Source organism: Grus americana, chromosome 3 (genome assembly GCF_028858705.1).
Source record: "Grus americana isolate bGruAme1 chromosome 3, bGruAme1.mat, whole genome shotgun sequence".
In the NCBI taxonomy this organism is placed as follows: domain Eukaryota; kingdom Metazoa; phylum Chordata; class Aves; order Gruiformes; family Gruidae; genus Grus; species Grus americana.
Genome location: NC_072854.1, coordinates 73503266 through 73522538, shown reverse-complemented (window position 1 = coordinate 73522538; position 19273 = coordinate 73503266). Strand labels below are relative to the sequence as shown.

The 19273-nt window shown below is 41.4% G+C and overlaps 1 protein-coding gene across 3 annotated transcripts in view; it reads right to left on the bottom strand.

Moving 5' to 3' along the window:
* The window catches only part of EPM2A (EPM2A glucan phosphatase, laforin), a 46253-nt gene that overhangs the window by 19228 nt on the left and 7752 nt on the right, over window positions 1–19273 (bottom strand). For 2 of the 3 annotated variants that reach the window (XM_054821840.1, XM_054821841.1), the window contains exon 2: window positions 10026–10200. In XM_054821840.1, coding sequence (XP_054677815.1) covers window positions 10026–10200 — 175 coding nt within the window. Of the gene's footprint in view, window positions 1–10025; window positions 10201–18113; window positions 18135–19273 lie in introns of those variants that run through there. The other variant, XM_054821842.1, reaches the window with a different exon arrangement.

The following is a 19273-nucleotide window of genomic DNA, read 5'->3' as shown; positions in this document are numbered from 1 at the left end:
TTGAAATGCATATTTCCCCCTTTTCCTCTTCTGGCATGCTTAAAATCATCTTTTCTATTATTAGGGTTTTTACATCAAAGAAAAAAGACATTTCATTTAAACTTACAGACCATGGTGTCTATTGAACCAATAAAGAGAAACTCCATATTTCTTATAACTTGGCAATGTCTATGACATTTGACTCAATTTTTATCATAGTTCACAAGAGGACATATATTAAGCTTCTGAACAATAGCAGGGATTATGTACCTGACTCCCTGAAATTAAATTTCCCAAAGTACAAGCATTAAAGTAGGGAACAAGTGATTTTCGATTCGGCCTCTTAATATGTTCCCTGGGAAGACAAACACAGTCCCTTTCTCTGTTTTGATTTTTTTTTTCTTGCAAAGAAAAAATTATATATGGGAAAATACAGCAGCAATTTGATAATCTCTATTTACTCTTGGGAAATAAAATACTTATGTTTCTGAGACAAACTGCAAAGAAACTAGAGCTACATTCAAGTTTCCTTTCTAATAAATCTTTTTTTTATCCTTTAAATAGGATTCTCCATATTTTTATATAGAGCAGCTTTTTTAAAATTATCTTGTAAATATCTATGGCATTTAAGCATGAAAACTTTCATTTATATCTCTGAGCATTTATAAAAATCATTGAAGATAGAGGTAGAATTCATAACTTAATAGCTTCAGCTTGCTACTGTTTTAAATGAAGTATCCGTTACACTTTCCCCCTTTCATTTGGGTTGAAACAACTATGTCGTTGTTTATTTCAGATTTTTCGGACTTGCAGGTTACCTGTTTCAGAAATACAGTATACACTGAGCAAGCAAACACCAAACCAGCCACTGCCGCCTTTCACATTTGGGGACTGAAAACTCATTTTGAGGCCTTTTGTCTGTAGGAGTCAGCTGCAGGCTGGCTGGGCTAACCTGCCCTAGGAGCTGTGCCTGCGAAAATCCACAGGAAGGGTAGGCAGAGCGAGTCTCCCCTGCAAGAACAAGTTCCTGGTTCAACAGTTGCACCAGCTGCAAATTATGGAGTTCTCTTAGTGAAGTTCTTCCGATAACAACAACATATTTGAATTTGCTCCCTCCCAGTAAACTAAATAGTAATAAGGTCGAGTACACAATCTCTGCTTTTGAAAAAGAGCTGCTGCTATCTTTAGACAAACTACATTAAGAAATGCCAGGGATTACAGGGCACCTAATAAATGCATGTAAAAGCTATCAGGAAATAAATATCTGTGAGACAAATGGAACATCATCTTTGGTGAAAGAGCGATGCTGCCCCTTTCCCGTCATCCCGGCTGTGAGCTAAATTGCCCAGATTTCACAATCTCAGTCAATTTCGTTCACAGCCAGCAATGCCAGCAAATTGCTTTCCAATGGAGACAGAACTTTACTCTCTTGCTGACAGCCTGAATGTTAAAGAGCAGAGAGGCAGGAAAAAGGGCTGAAGACCTCCAGAAGAAATACAGACAAGAGACAGCGAGGCACAGTAAAACAGAAAGATAAATTAGAAGCAACAATAGTTTTTGCTCCCCAACAGTGATACCCCACATAAAATTCATATTTACTAGACTATCAACATTTGTCTTTTTCATCCTACAGAGAAAAACAGAACAAATAAGTATGTTTACTCCTCAAGGTTTTTTCATGGAGGGTTTCCAGTCTTCCTTTTGTTTTTTCCTCCCAGACTGACACAAAAGTGTAGTTTTTTCTTAAGAAGTAAGGAAATAATTTTGTGCAGCAACACATCTAAAGAGCAGCAGTGGGTTGAAGCAAATATTTTCCATTACCAGCCAGCTGATGAAAGGCATTCATCTTCTCATCAACAGCCAGTCTCTGCTTGCTGCCATTTTATTACAAAATACTCATTCCTGAACAATCACCCCTCTAAATAAATAATTCTCAATCAAATGCCCGTTCCAAATGCTACATACGTATGGCAGAATGGTAGAGAAAAATTCAGAAAAACCTCCAGATAAAACTCACAACATGATCCAGACAACACGCTAAGCTTCCCTTTACCTTGTGTCCTGCTGCTCGCTCCCTGTTTAGAAATTACTTGGTTAAATTACTAGTTGAACCCTCATTTCAGGTTTTCTTGTGAAGCACCTTGCAAACCACAAGCTCCTGGTCTGTGAATACAAGCCAGTTGCTTCCACGACGCAGCAGCTGGTCTCTGCGGTTTTCTCTCCCTCCGCCATCACACAACACTCGGTGCCACTCAGCTATGCACATCCTACCAGGTTTTTAAAAAGATTTTAAAAAATTTTTAAAATTTGCCAAATTGACCGAGCTGACTAGAAGCACGTTGAGCCATGCTCAATGTACTTTATATGTATAATTTATACACATAAATTATTTGGCTTCCAGAGGAATGACACTTCTAACAATTGCCGCCCTGCAGTGCTTTGTGCCGATGTGGTGCCACGAGCACCGGGGCTCTTCCTGGGGCCCCGTTCCTCCTCCTGCTGCCACACACACGCTGACACTCCAGCAGTGCCACCGCGCAGACCCCACAAAGCCCAGCCCAGCCCTGAGACAGACAAAATGATATTAACCTCTGAGGTGAAAGTACATAAAAAGAGCTTTGTCACTGCAAAAGGTCTCTTTTGCCTCAGGGGGCATTACTGTTTAGGGCTTCTAGCAATCCTCAGGAAGTTTTTGCATACTCATACCACTTCCCTAGCCATCAAAGCTTAGGGAAGCCAACTGGTTCTTCCTCGGCCGAGCCGCAGGGTGGTCTGAAGGGCCCTGACATTATTTCTGAGCATGATTCAGAACGTGATTAGAAAAACCAACTCTTTCGCATGTGTAGCATCTAAAAGATTTATCTTTCTTTGCAGGGATAAGGAATGGAAAGAACTTCACAACTCTGCTCTCCTTCATGAAGAGTGTAACAGAGCTAAGAAAAAGGCGGCAAACAAGATGTAATGAAGGTGCTGTAGATGCCATCACTTTCTAGTACAGAAGAGTGCTAGGCATTACTTTGGGTGGTTCAGTAACTCCTGAACTGTGAAAATATTCTGGGTTTCATTAGAAATACATTGGTTATTGGTTTTCATCAAAAGTGAAATCCACATATCTGTGTGACTTGCCCTTATTTGCTATCAAGAATTATTTTAATTGCTCTATAACCTAAAGCAATGTAAAAATCCACATTAAATCACTTATAAAATGTTATGCTGTTTAGACTACATATATGAACTGTTCAAAATTATTAATTTATCAATAATGCTGACAACATACATTGTGGCTTTATAGAAAGAGGAGAAAACACTCGCAAAAGCTGGTGAATATTAATGATGCCTGCCATTTGAAAAATCGCTGACATAAAAATATTAATAGTTCACAAGTTTACTAGTTTTCAGTCCCATTTGCTGCCAAAATCATTCCCTCCCCCAATTTTATCATATTTACAGAGACTATTTACCATTCATCAGCCATTACTTCAGCAGTGCCATCCCAATGTAGTCAGTATTTTGTATCCCTCAGCCACTACAGTACGCTACAAAACCGGCAGCGTGCCGGCTAGTAGCCACTCATCAGATTTAACAGACCAGTCACTGTAGGTAGAAGTAATACTGGGAATTCAAACACTGACAGCAGTCATGCAAAAATCTGTTATCTAAAAGCTCCATGACTTTTTCCTCTCGCAAAATTTACATCATTTGTTTAAATGCCAGATTTTGCTTGTTACTATGGCACTCACAAGAAATGCGATTAGAAATGAGATCCAGGAGTTCCCGTTTCAAGCTCCTTTCCAGCGCTGAGGTGGCAGGTCACGGCGAGGGAACCAGAGCTGTGCTGACAACAGCTATTTCCCAATCCTCAGGAAAACGAAACGTGAGAAGTGATTTTCCTCGATCCAGTTCATCCACAGTATTACAACGGTACTACAGTTTGTGACTGCGCTGCTGGCACATCCTAACTGTACTCCTGTACACAGTTCATGGCACTGGGATGTGCAGCTAACTCTCCAATAGCTTGGCTTAGGTTATCCCAGCCGGGCGCCATCCTGCCTGTGCAAAATCACAAAACTTGGAAAGCAGAATCAGTTTTCAAGTTTTTAGCCATTGCTAGGGAGGGCGCAGTGTGGGGAGTTCACGAAAGGAGAAACTTTTTGTTTGGATAGGCAAGAAATGTGGAAAAAAAATGTATTTCCTACCCAATACAGAGATATATACAAATTAAATAAATGTAAACAAATAAGGACTTTAAAAATGGATGAAATTCTGACCTCATAATGTTTGTCTTCTCACTCTTGCTCCTATTTCCTTACACTCCCTCTTAATTTTCAATAACAAATAAAAAAATGCTTAAAAATCACTTCTTACACTGATTTGAAACCCATTTTTTTCACAACAGAGACTAATGAAAGCATGTCACAGCTCCAGTTGAGGGTGATACAGAAAAAAAATCAAGATATACAAGGGACAACAAAATAGAATTAATATTTAAACCATTCTATAAAAGATGATTCCCATTCGTAAGTAAACAATGGATCTCATTTGGACTAGTTTAAGACTATAGCTCAGTGTAATAAAACAAAATTCAAATCAGCGGTCAAATTTCCTAGTTCATGGGATAAAAATATCACAAAATGTGGCTTAGAATATTTTCATTATTTATTGTATAAAATGGCTGGCTAACTTTACAGTTAGAGCCCCAAGCACTGAAATCAAAGGCCAAACTCCTATTGATGTTAAGTATTTTTAATCAGGATTGCTTTATTAGAATAAAATGGAAAACTTTTGTTCCGGAGCTCATTATTTCTTATTCTTTTCTCTAATATTGTTACCACAAGTATTCTTTAGGCACAGGGGACAGCTAGCTCTCAGCTTTTAATGTAAATTATGGTAACCTCCATAGACATCATCACCCTTTCTCTTAATTCATAATGTAGGCATAAAGTATCATTTCAGCTTTCTGCTACAGTAGTATAGTTCACTGCACTCTAGTGGTTTTTTTGAGATATCTTCCTCTTTAAAGCTTTTTTTATAATTCAGTAATAATAAAAATTACTTCAGGATTACACTTAAAACAGAAGGATATTTTATTTTGTGAATGAATTAAAACTGCTAAATCAGAAGAGAAGTTAAAGAGTAAAAATAAATAAAAGCCCTCTCTCTTGTATTTTTTCCAGTTGCATAATTCAAAGGTAATTCTGACTTCATATTGAACGGAGATGGACATTATTCATTAATACAGGATAGGGATGGGATACAAGATCAAGATGAAGACACCTAGCCCTGGTTATCTACGTACAGGTGTCTTCAGGCAGAGCAATGCTCAATGCATTGCATAAGTGCAGCCTCCCACTGACATCTGAGACAGCCTATAGCATCTGCAACATCTGGATGGGGCTCACAGGTACGGCCAACAAGCTACAAAAATCCATGTTTCTGTAGTGCAGCAGCTGGAGGGCAGACAGTAAATTCTAGAGCATTTCAAATGACACTAGGCATCAACATTCAAGCAACCAGACAGAATGTTTAACATCTCATTATAAATCAACAGAGAACTCATCAGCATTGTCAGTGGAGTCTGGAGACCAATTCAATTCTTCAATTCACTCTAAAGTAGATATCTAGTCGCCAGTGAGTTGAATTGCTGTATTTAGACACACGAATTTAGTCGTCTTAATCTCAAGCTGAGTCCTACCACCGATGTCTTTAAGTATATCCTTACATTCATCAAACCCAGCAGAGTTCTAACATTCATATAGCAATAACTGTGCCTCGCATGACCCAAATAAATTAACAAAAGTTACATTATTTCCCTTCTCCAGTGACTCTCATGAAAAAATATACTCAACCAGCTTCTTGTTTTCCACCCCAGTTAAAGATGCATGTCAATCAAGTAACTGCTCATTTTCTTCACAGGAGAATTACTACAGACAAAAGGAAACTCAGTGCTCATCAGCAGAATACTGCTTTAGTGCCTCCAGAAGGTAAACAAGAAGCATCTGGATTTTGCCCTGGATCATTCCTCATCCACTCACCTATATACATTAATATTTTAGTATAAATTAGGAGCATGTAATTTGGGTGACTTTCCTGATCATCCCCACTTAACACTTAACTTAGGTTACAACCTACATTACTATGGCAGCGTTGAAGGAAACCGTCTTATCAACAAGCTACAAAGCATTTGCAAAGACTACATCATAAATTAAGTTTGTGACCATCAAGAAACAAATGAACAAACATAGTATTTCCAAGCACAATGGTTTATTTTCTTTTATCTTTTGCTTTATTTTGGCTTATGGAAAAAAATTAGGGACATAAACACCGATGATAGCAACACATTCTTCACCTTAACAATTTCTTGGATTATATCCAGTTATGGGAACATCCCACTCACTCCATAAACATGAAATCTTAATATTTAATTGCCTTAATTTTTAAGTGCAAAAAAACTACTGTAAAAACTGTACCTCAACAAATTGTTGTCAGGACCCACGGCTGCTCTCCTGTAGTGACTCCCCCATTACATTCTTTTATATTTAAAGCTGATTGTGTATTTTCCTCCAAAATGCTTAGCAGCCGTAACAATACTTCAGTTACATTAGCTATCATTCTTGTCTGAGGAACTCACTTACAGAATGCAGTTTAGCTGCATTTTATACGCAAATCATGTAAGAAATATTTTTCTTCATCTGGTTTAGGAGACATGACCCACAAAAACCCATGCAATGAATAAAATTACAGTTATGAAGACAGTAAATTTGAAACACAAATTATTAAAAATTAGACACCATAGATGGCATAAAAGTATATGTCCTAAAATGAAGAGGTGGTGGTCAGACACCATATTTGAAAGAGTAGGCAAAAACTATGGGAACTCACTACTTACCAAGGGTGGATTCAGGAACCTAAAATTAGTCTGAAGATAGAAAACTGTAACTAGATGGCTTTTCCTCTTGATGATATTCATTCCTGTAGCACCTAATTCTGCCATCCAGCATCATTGTCTCCAACATATTATTTAAGGATTTTGTAATCTCAGGTGTCACTCCCTCTCTTGCTCTTATGCAATGCCTTTCTTCTGAGAATTGCAGAGGTTTTTATATAAATAATAAGGTATATAACACCTATGAATTAGGAAGTTCCACCTTTCACAGATGCAACTGAAACAGAGCTAACGTGCCCCAGATTCACATATTTTCTGAAGTCATCTTCTCCCAGAGAATATTACAATACCTCTAATTTGCTTTGGAAAATTACTGTGTCCTAAGTGAACTCTCCTGCAATTTGAAGGCATCTTATTGCAGTAATACCTAACACAAAAGACAAAGGGACTGTTATTTTTTCCTGAATCAGATTCTGGTGATATGTGTCATTACATGTCCAAAACAAGTGAATAGTAATGTCACAGAGGTATCGGTCATGACTCTGTAGCTGCAGGCGAGCTCCATTTCACACTTCAAAAAAATTAATTCAAATCCTGCTATGCTTAAAAAAAACGCATCATATACTCTCCAACCTGAATGACCAACACAAAGCGAGTTCTCTAAATAAAAATTTAAACATAAATTCACTGATTTGTGAGCAAATACATCTATAGCAAATAAGAAAAATCTGATTCTTCAGAGCATTGCCATCAGCCTCAGCATGAGTCAAAATGATTTTTGGCAACAGCAAGAAGCAAGCTCTTCTCACCCTGCTGCAGCCGATTTAAAGTTAAGGCACATGTTTTATGAAGAAGCAAGGCGGTAGCAAAGCTCAGAGCAACTGTTTCTAATTGTTGTGATTAGACAGACGACAAGTAAAATGAGTCCGAGGGCTCACATGGGAGACCATTTTGACAGAAACAAACTTTCCTCTCCAGCTAATTGGCGCATGGCAATCCCATTAAGTGGAGCAATGCAGAGAAAAGGTTCACCTCAAAAGTTTTCATTGACAAATCACTTCTTTCCAGCCTACACCATTCTGTAAAGATCCTACAGCTGTTGACAGGACTCGGAATCTGGGCTCATAAAGCTCCCTGTGGTACTGCTGCCTCCGTTACAGCGTGGAAAAAAGTAACCTTAGCTGGATAACTACGATCCGATTGTACACTGAGCTTTTTAACTGTACAGGCAGAGGGACTGGCTCTTTGCTTCTCTTTTGCGGGGTGTTTTTATGTGTTTTTTTTTTCTTTTCGGTGATACTAATCTCCATAGTATTCTTCTGAATCAATAAATCCATTACAAAATAAAGACATTTTCATCAGCTCACTTCAGCTGCTCTGCCAAAAAAAAATCTTAATTAGCCAATATTTTTGGGCTGCTTTGTTATAACCAGCAGAATGGTGAATCTGCCCCCAACTGTTAATAATTAAAAAGTCATTTAAGGCTGCATGTCTTCAAAGTATTAAAAATAATTATGCAACAGGACTCTTATGGAGTATGCTCACTTAATATAGCTCAAAGAAATGAGATAAGAATTACTGAAGATGTACATATAAGGTTGCCTTGCAATGAAGGCACGTGAGTGAGAGAGGGGAACGGAGGAGGAAATCCTCATCTGGAAAAGACTACACAAGTCAGAAAATTTTCTTCAAATACTCTTTAGTGGAATCTGCAGCTTTTTACCTAATCTTGGAAACATACAGTCACGCAGATAAGGCAGTATTAAATGGATCACTGCTGCCTCTGGAAAGGAAGATAAGTTAGCCTTTGGTACTTAGATATTCGCTTTCTGACAGTTGTTCTTCTTTCTCACAAACTTCCTCTGCCAAGCAAAGATTATTTGGGATTGACAAGTCTGTGCTTTGGAATAAACAAGATCTTTTCTCTGACAGGGTGTTGGAAACAGATGCTTAAGATACAGATCACAGTATAGTCTGTCAGGCGTATTATATAGGTTGAGGGAGTCTCAGGGAAAAGGTACCAAGCCACACGAATACCCACATATGCCTAACAGTGGTTAGGAATCCATGCTATTACAAAAGATATCAAGAGAAGGAAATCTTTCCCTCATACACTGAAACTCTGACGAGAAAAAGACAATTCTGCTTCCTACCCTGTGGGAGGATGGAGACAAAAGGGTGGAAAGAGGAGACAAGACAGTGAGGTTGGCGTAGCTGAAACCATAATCTGGGGAAATTCACACAAAGCAATGCTAAGACCTAACAAAAGTATGAGGTGGTTTGATTTCTTCAAAAAACACACATCCCTTTGGGATCACTAACTGCTCTGTAACCAACACCAGCTGCACGAGGCACATCAGGGCTGCCAGCATTCACGCAGTCATTATCAATCAACAAACCTGCTGCCACATCCACGCCTGGAGATAGGGAAAAAGTTACAAATGGTCCCAAATTCCTCAGTGCCACTTTGTTAACCACCAGTGCTGAGGCTGCTGCTCTATATACAGCCTGTGCTTTACCTGCAGCCCTAATGGGTGGGTGCCCTCTTCTCTTTAAATTTTACTGCCTCCTAATTCAGGCCAGGATGCTTCACTGGTGAGGCAGGGACTCAAGTGAACATCACGGAAGTACAAACATTTTAAGACTTGTCTAAGTTTTAGTATTTTTTTTTAAATGCACACACGGAAGCAGAAGTCATCTATAACAGCTGTCACTAATTGCAGTTGCTGCCGCACATGAGCAATAATGTGATGCCCTGAAGTTCTGATGCTGGAATATCTTCTTTTTGCTTCCCAGGAGATGTTCTTCAGCAAAATAATCCCAAACCAAACACATTGCATACATATGTAAATATGCATGTATGTGGACAAGCATTTGAAAATGACAGTTCCTCATCAATTTATCCATAAATTACCACTAGTCATTTTCAGATGTGATGCAGCTTAACACACCTGTACAGGCTGCAGGTATACTTGAAATCAGGATCTCTCCTTTTTATTGCCAAAGGTGACATTTAATTGAAAAGAGGTGTTGAATCTTTGTTAAGATACATACGTACATACTACCATTAACCACTTCAAATACAAAGTTTGCTGACATTATGTCGGTACAGATTTTCTGTTTGAATACTTGACACTAGCCAAGCCCTGCACTTTTCTTTTACCTGGAGTAATGGATAGCTTGATGTCCTGCAATATTAAAATAGAAGTCGGTTGTATGTTTCATCTCATCAGTATGTCCAGAGACTTCAATCCAGTGTGCTATTGGGAGGCAGTAAACTCCATCTACTATGTTGCTCTGGTTGTAAACACAACTTCGATCATGATGGGGCCCATTACCTAGAACAGAAGAAAGGACAATTGCGGGCTGTGTATCCAGAAAATCTTCTGAAAGATTTGCAGGAGATGTTAGCTGAGTATTTAACGCAAGGAGTGTTTACTGCCTGCTCTGACTGCATTTCTCATAACATATTATTAACACCTGAAATAGTTGTAACAGAAGCAGTGCCACAAAGCAAATGCTCAGCATCAAAATCAATCTGCAAATTATTTAAAAAACATTAAAGCTGCATAAGACTCCCAAACCATCAACCGTGGCACTTACAATTTCAAGAATAATTAATTTCATTTAACAACTTCCTTATTTGATGTCTGATAATACGTTGAACGTTTCTGCTGTGTGACCTCCCTCGCGGGGGTGCAGCTTGCTGTGGCCCGAGGCCTAGCTCTGACACGGCACAGCAGCATCACCGCGCCTCAGGCTTACTTCTAAGGAAATGGCCGAGCTACGACAAAAACCTCAGAGAAAGCACGGAGTACGGCCACGCAAGATCAGAAAGGTAAAACCACAAACAAAGGTAGGCCTGGTGACACTGGCGTGGTGACCAGCTTAAGGATTCAAGAGGAAAAACACCAACATGGGAAGGCATCAAATCCCGAAGAAGAAAGGCAAGTGGGAAAAGGGAGCAGAGAAGGGTGGTCCTCCTCCACCTCCTTCACCGCCGCTTGGCCTGCAAAGGCTCTTCAGGTGTCCTGTCGGGGACAGGACGCACACCAATGCCCAGCCTAGGAGCTCATTAAATCCTGCCTTTTATGTTTGCTAACTGATAAACAATCGCTTTGTATTCTTTAGATGCACGTGTCCCACTTACAAGGTCTGCTTGTACACAGTAAAAGTTGCCTGAAATGACCCAGAAAGAGACGGTCACATCTGCAGCACCAAGTCATCACGGTTACCTAAAGCGACATTGTCTAAAGTAAGAATTTTTCTTGCAGTTTTCCACTATTTAATAGTATCCATTACCCTTTCTTCTTCTCTTACAGAAGTAATGTGAGCTTTTATACAGAAAACCAATTTTTAATACCATGCCAGAGTAAGCAATTTGAATTGAGCGGGGTCATGTCATCAATCAAAAGGTTATCTAGCTTCCAAAAATTCATTCCATGTATATTCTAACCCTGCCCCCATTTTTACATCCTTATTGTAATACTAATTGTCATGTAGGAATTACTGTGCAGATTAGAAGTGACCTAGTCTATGGCTTGCTTTTAATGTAAACCTGTTACACTTATACATTATTAATGAGGTTAGAATATCTCTGAGTAAAATTATGCCCAAAGGAATATCCTCAATTACACGCTGCACGTAAATGCATGACCAGCTTCCAAGCACCACATTTAGGGAAATTTGCTAGAGCAAGAGCATTTTGGGAGATGTATTAATGCAATGATCAGAGAATAAGACTAACATTTAATAGTAAAGCTCAAACAATCTCCTTATTTCCAGATGACATGCAGCACTTTTTATCATAATTGTGAAATATTATTATTTACTAAAAAGAAAATACGAGGCAGAAAAGTATTTTCTCTTTCTATGTTGCTGAACCATTATGCATTGTATGCAATGGTAGGACACAGCTTTTGATAAATAAGGTGAGCAAGATCAGTACATAGCTCCTGAAGCTACAAATCTTACCACTATATTTTTATCTCACATTTCTAATTGTTTACACATTCTTACTATTTTTAAACAACATTTGAAGAAAGCAGCATACATCGACAAATACAACAGCATAACAAAACTTATGGATGTTTATGACACTTAATTGACTTCATGTATTCAGCAAAATCTTTACAACCACAACTAATACATCCTGCCTTCCCCATTTTACTTTCTGATACCTGTCTGTAGCGATGCACATCACCACGGCCGTGCCATCACAATGCTGTGTCTGATCCTGACCCGCACCCACCCATGGGCAGACATCCTGTCCCAGCCCCAGCCCCAGCCCCGGGAGGTGCCTGATGCCCGGGGCTGGGGCTGCCCCACTGACCCCAGCTGCCGGATCCTGGCTGCCAGCCCTGTGGGGAGGTTCCCTGCAGCCCCCAGCCCCCATTCCCCAGGGAACCGCCAGCCCTCACTGCACCCTGGCAGTTTTGAACCATGTTCTCAGGATCTCTGGCTCTTTCGTCACCCCCAGCCCTATCTTTCCTTGTACACAGGCACCCTTGTACCCACTCCGGCTCCCTCAAGGACTGCCTCTTCCATTGCTCACAGCAGTTCCTCCTCTCCCACGAGGGTCTCTGCATGAATTTTTGCAATCGCGATCTATGATCTCTCCCTCTTAATTTCTTCTTTCCTTGAGGTGCTAGTCAGTCCTACAAGACAACAAAGCCTCACTCTTCTCTGTCTTCATATCTCAGTTGCACCACTACATGCCTCCCACTTTCCCATCTCCAACTGCTGCTGCTTGAGGTGCACATTCTTCTATCATTTGTCAGGTTTACTGATCATCCTCCTTCTCCTCCAGCTTTAATTCTTAGCTCTTTTTTTCCTTCCTTCTCTATCATCTGCCTTCTTAAACAGCAGTAAATTCCTTGCCTTGTAACCTTTCCACCTTCAACATCATTCATTCCCTCACCTAGCCTACAACCACACATGAAAGCGGGGCCAAGAGTAAATTGCCATGAGATGTTTTTTTCATTTGTTCCCTCAAACAAGTTTTGTCAAATCTCATGCTGAAAAGCTTCCTTCTCTAATTGTTATTTATAGCTGTTGATTTTTCTGCACCACTCAACCTCACCTTCCCGCTGTGGCCTACAGTCAAACAGGAATCTCAAAAGGTAAGTTTCCCTTTGACTCAGGTAAACAATAACAGCTTGCATTTGTAACGTTCTTCATGAGAATCGCACAGCTCTTTACTACTCCTTACATAATATACTGATCTATGAATTAACAACCCTTTTATTGAAATATGATGTCGGTGCAATAGAATGTATATGAATATATATTCAACATACATATTCATGTGTGTGTGTATATACATTCATGTATATATATTCAAGAAATACAGTGCTATAATTTCAGACAGGAAGGGGAGAGTGCTACCATCTCCAAGAAATACTAATTTAGAGAACAGTATGATCACACTGAACTGTGTTCAGGAAGCTGAATTCTCTATTCCCCTTGCAAGAGTTATGAAAGAAGGCAATTACCACAAACCATCGGGATCTCACTACCCAGGCAATATCCAAATGATACAAAAGTGCTTCTCATCACAGTTTGCTTCGCAAGACGCATTTAACAAATAAGTTTCAAAAAAAGAGAAAATTGTTGTACCAGCTCACATCATGCTTCTGCTAGCACACTTTGTCACAGGAAAACCATCATATTTTGGATGCCATAAAACAACAATGCAAGGAAACAGTTTCAGAAGTAGAACCAGGTGACAAGTTTGGAGGAGTAATGTAGAATTCACTGATAATTTAGAGCTGCTATAAAAGGCCTACAGATTGAATTCTCTCAACTTTTATCTTCCATTTAATACAAAAATAAAAGTCAGCCAATGAAACCAGCTTTCATTCAAGGTAACTGATCATAAACTGTGTTTTAAATGGAAAACAATTAGCATCACTTACATGTTCTGTAATATATTTGCAGAATGCATACAGCTAGGAAAATGAGCACAGCTTGGGTGATGAGCAGAAATCATTAGCTGGATAACTCTCAGTTCTTCCTTTTCCATCCCTATCTTTTTACACCTTTCCCCATGAGTTTCCCCTGTCTGAAGTAAGGTGTATCAACCTCATGATACGAGGTACATCCAGGCAAAACATGCCTTAAGTGTCATCTTAGCCCCTTTAGCTCTGCTGATGGAGCAGACTCCTTGCATCTCATCTGTGGTAGACTTACATGACTAAAAAGTCAAACAAAAAAAGGTAGCCTAAAGAGGGTGGAAGCAAGGGCAGGTAACCTGGGAAGAATACAGAGAAACTGTCCGAGCAGCCAGGGAGCAGGTTAGGAAAGCCAAAGCCCCAGTGGAAATTAATCTGGCCAGGGATGTCAAGGACAACAAGAAAAGCTTCTATAGGTATGTCAGTGATAAGAGGAGGACGAGGGAAAATGTGGGTCCCCTCCAGAATGAAACAGGTGACCTGGTTACCCAGGATATGGAGAAGGCTGAGGTACTCAATGACTTCTTTGCCTCAGTCTTCACTTGCAAATGCTTGAGCCACAGTGCCCAGGTCACAGAAGGCAAAGGCAGGGACTGGGAGAATGCAGAACCGCCCACTGTAGGAGAAGATCAGGTTCGAGAATATCTAAGGAACCTGAAGGTGCACAAGTCCATGGGACCTGGAGTTGCATCCACGGGTCTTGAGGAAACTGGAGGATGAAGTGGCCAGGCCACTCGCCATCATATTTGAGAAGTCCTGGCAGTCTGGCAAAGTTCCCGCCGACTGGAAGAGGGGGAACATAACCCCCATTTTTAAGAAGGGTAAAAAGGAAGACCCAGGGAACTACAGGCCAGTCAGTCTCACCTCCGTGCCTGGCAAGATCATGGAGCAGACCCTCCTGGAAACTATGCTCAGGCACATGGAAAACAAGGAGGTGATTGGTGACAGCCAACACGGCTTCACTAGGGGCAAATCGTGCCTGACAAACTTGGTGGCCTTCTATGATGTGGTTACAGTGTCAGTGGATAAGGGAAGGGCAACTGATGTCATCTACCTGGACTTGTGCAAGCCATTTGACAATGTCCTGCGTGACATCCTTGTCTCTAAATTGGAGAGACATGGATTCGATGGATGGACCACTCGGTGGATAAGGAATTGGCTGGGTGGTTGCACTCAAAGAGTTGTGGCCAACAGTTTGATGTCCAAGTGGAGAACGGTGACGAGTGGTGTTCCTCAGGGGTCGGTACTGGGACTGGCACTGTTCAACATCTTTGTCAGCAACATGGACAGTGGGATCGAGTGTACCCTCAGCAAGTTGGCTGATGACACCAAGCTGCGCAGTGTGGTCGACACACTGGAGGGAAGGGTTGCCATCCAGAGGGACCTTGACAGGCTGGAGAGGTGGGCCCGTGCGAACCGCATGAAGTTCAACAAGGCCAAGTGCAAGGTCCTGCATGGGGGTCGGTGCAATCCCAAGCATGACTATAGGCTGGGTGAGGAATGGATTGAAAGCAGCCCCGAGGAGAAGGACTTGGGGATATTGATTGATGAGAAGCTCCACATGAGACAGCAGTGTGTGCTTGCAGCCCAGAAAGCCAACCGTGTCCTGAGCTGCATCAAAGGAAGCATGACCAGCAGGTCGAGGGAGGTGATTCTGCCCCTCTACTCCGCTCTTGCGAGACCCCACCTGGAGTACTGCGTCCAGCTCTGGGGGCCCCAGTACAGGAGAGACATGGAGCTGTTGGAGCGAGTCCAGAGGAGGGCCACGAAGCTGATCAGAGGGCTGGAGCACCTCTCTTATGAGGACAGGCTGAGAGAGTTGGGATTGTTCAGCCTGGAGAAAAGGCGGCTCTGGGGGGATCTAATTGTGGCCTTCCAGTACCTGAAGGGGCCTACAGGAGAGACGGTGAGGGACTGTTTATCAGGGAGTGTAGTGACAGGACAAGGGGTAATGGGTTCAAGCTGAAGGAGGGTAGATTAAGATTAGATATAAGGAAGAAACTCTTCCCTGTGAGGGTGGTGAGGCACTGGAACAGGTTGCCCAGAGAGGTTGTGGATGCCCCCTCCCTGGCAGTGTTCAAGGCGAGGTTGGATGGGGCTTTGGGCAACGTGGTCTAGTGGAGGGTGTCCCTGCCCATGGCAGGGGGGTTGGAACTAGATGGTCTTTAAGGTCCCTTCCAACCCAAACCATTCTATGATTCTATGATTCTATGACTCCGTCAGACTCAGAAGAGCCAGCCCATAACTAACCACAATTATCACAAGCACTGGAAGAGCTCATGAAAAGAACAAAATAGATTTCAGAGGCAGGATAAAAATCTGGCACACTGACTGAAACATTGACTCTCCCCTCCCTCACCACTATAGACCAAGCAAAGTCCTTTCTGGATTTGCATCCCTGGAGCATGGAGACCTTCCCACGCCCAGGACAATGAGTAGGGCAAGCTGTTAGCTACAGGCAGTGACCAGCAGCACCACAGGTCAAGAGCACTGCTCCCTCGCTCTCTCTCTAGTCCAGGGCTCTTGGTGTGGTTGGTTAGTTTAGGAGGAAACAGAGTGTGTGATGAAGGCAGTGGGACCAAGCTCAGCAGAATGTGGCTCTTCTCAGTGCATGAGAAATGTGTTGCTGCCCTTTCTAATTTCTCACCTTCTGCGCAGACACCAGAGAGAAAAGGCAGTGGCCAGTGCAGACAGAAGCGCCGTGGGACTGCCTGTATGCAGTCTGGACATGCCTGCTCAAGTCGGAAGCTGCTCATACCCACACCAGCTTCCTACTCCACTTAAAGCTTAAGTTTGTCCTACCCCACAGGTCCCCATTACCTGTTTTATCTGAAAGGCCACCACACCTTCGGATTTTCTAAGTGACTTCGCTAAGAAGTCAGATGCAGCAGCCCTTCCCCACAGAAACTACGTTCAGCTTTATTGCTCACTTCTCAAATGCACAAAGCATTTCATAAAGTTATCAAAACTGAAGGCTGAAGTTTAGTTTCTGTACCTGAAGCTTGGAAAGGCCCCACCTGCAAACTGGGACCATGCTGGGCAACCACATCTGTCAGAGTGCCTCTACAATTTAATTTGCTGCAATCCAACATGCTTCCAGGATTACAAGTGCACACCACATCTTTACCAGCAACAAAGTGTGAACCACTGGCCAGTCCCCTGCACATACGCCTCACGCAGAGACTATACGGTTGGAGGACTTTGCATCCCTATTGTGAGTGAGTGCTCTAGACTTCACTCCACTAGGAGGGAAATAGCTTGAAGAATACCAGTGCTGAGCATGAGGGCATGCTCCAAAATCCCTAGGGGAGCTGCAAGGCAAATTCTCACCAAAAGGAACCCTTTGGTGCACAAATAGTTCGTGTAAATACATCTGTCCCCTTACACTGACTAGTAACCCCAAGCTTACCCAAACCTTGTGCGAAGACTTCAAGATATTTTGAATAAACCCTGCCACGAGGGGGGCCTCCAGAGTGGGAATTCACCACGGCTCCCATTCAAACGCCCTGCTCAGATGCAGCAGCCGCGTGCCTCCTCACCACCATTTGCAAGACAAGAGCACTGGTCTCAGAACTCACATGTTGTTCACAGCACACACCATCAGACCACTGTGTAGGCTTCCAGGTACTTTTCATAAGAAATAAACAATTACTTGGGTGAAATTTTGGGGGTTTTATAGTCAAGAAAACATTGTGCAGCCTAAAAGATTTTGGGGGATTTTAACAGCATTTCAACTTTTCTGTTCCTAGAGCCAGCAGTAAAGCAGAGAAAATCACATCTGTTTTCCACTTACCTGTTCATCTTTGCAGAAAAGAAAACAAGCACAAATGCCCTTTGAGAAAGCGCAATACACAACAGGAAACACATGCTTTTACAGCCCAAACCATGTCTAAATTAATATTTTTCTTAATCTTGTTTTTATTCATATTGTTCCAAGTGGCAAAACATTGGTTTAATTATTTTTTTGGGGGGAGGCAAATACACAGTTGTTTGAAAACATGTAAAATTCAACCATAAGAAAGGGTAAGTTAAACATCTGAACGGTACTGATCATCCTGCTAATTGATCATGTAAGCTTTCCTAATTAAAGAACAAAAGGAATTTGGGAGAGTTTATTAGAAGATACAGGTCCTAATTTAACCAATAGGGTAGCACTCTTTTCTCCTTCAACCAGGTCCACAATGATTTTATTTAAATTCTGTCTTTGTGACCATTCACAGCAAAAACACTTATCTGAAAGAGAAAAATAAGTTTCTAGGCATTAAATTATAAAGTTTCTCATTGCTTTTGCAACCCACCTGTTGCTCTCTACTGCGGATGGTTGCGCAGTAGAATCCACTGATGTAGGTAGGGAACTGCTGGAGAACAAAGCAACCAGCAGCCCCGCTTACAGCTCAAGCCTCACAGCGGACTCCTTCAAAATCTGCATGACTGCACATATGGCTCCTGGTTTAATGCATATAAAGGATGATCAAACTGACATACGAAGGAAGCTAGCTGCACAACCAACCAAACAAAACATTAAACCCACAGATCTCCACATAACTGATAAATGGCACCAGCAAAAGATGGAGACAAGAATGAAACAAAGGAAAATCAGATGAAGATATAGTAAGAAAAAGATGTCCAAAGGTCAAAGACTGGAAGAAGATAAGCAGGGACCAGAAGAGGATCTTCTGAAATTTGATCTAATCACATACAGTAACAGAAAAAACGTCACTTACTATTTTATTACAGTTGCACTAAAGAGATGAAAAAAGTATAATCCAGAACTCTGCCAACAGCACACAGATTGCATAATGTTCTGGAAGAGTCACACTGGTGAAATTATCAGTTTGATCTTAAAAGATAATGAGTAAAATCTGGGTCAATGAAATTTCTTAGCACCATTAAGTGGTGAACAAAAAAATCATGAACAAAAAAAATCAGGTTGCCTCTTCCACTGTCTCTGCAGAGCTCTTCGCAGCAAAGCCACTTAGTGTACTGCTCAGCCGCAGCTGTCCCAGCTACTGGCTTGTTGTATACCTTGCTAGAAGTTTTAATTTTTTTTCTGGTTTTTTTCCTGTGCGAAGGAAGGTATGTAGAAACTCCAGGGCACAGCAGCGGCTGTAGAAGTGCCACATATCTCATCCCTGCCTTAGCCAGACCCTACACCACAAGCGTACACCTTTCAAACCTCCATACCCCAGCACAGTCAGCGTGTTTCGCAGTCCACTGCTACCTTTGAAAAACCACGGGGCTACTTAGATGACCTTAGATATGCACATTAGCTTCAATGGCAACTAACAAATCCAAACAGCAAGCAACCCGGAAATTTTCAGATCACCTACTTCAAATCAGTAAGAGCAAAGACTTACTCTTTTAATCTTTGTCATAAATTTTGCATGAACCAGCAGGCTTTACACATCAAGTCAAAATTTTAAGTATGCCTAAATAGTGTAAGTAATTACATTTGAAA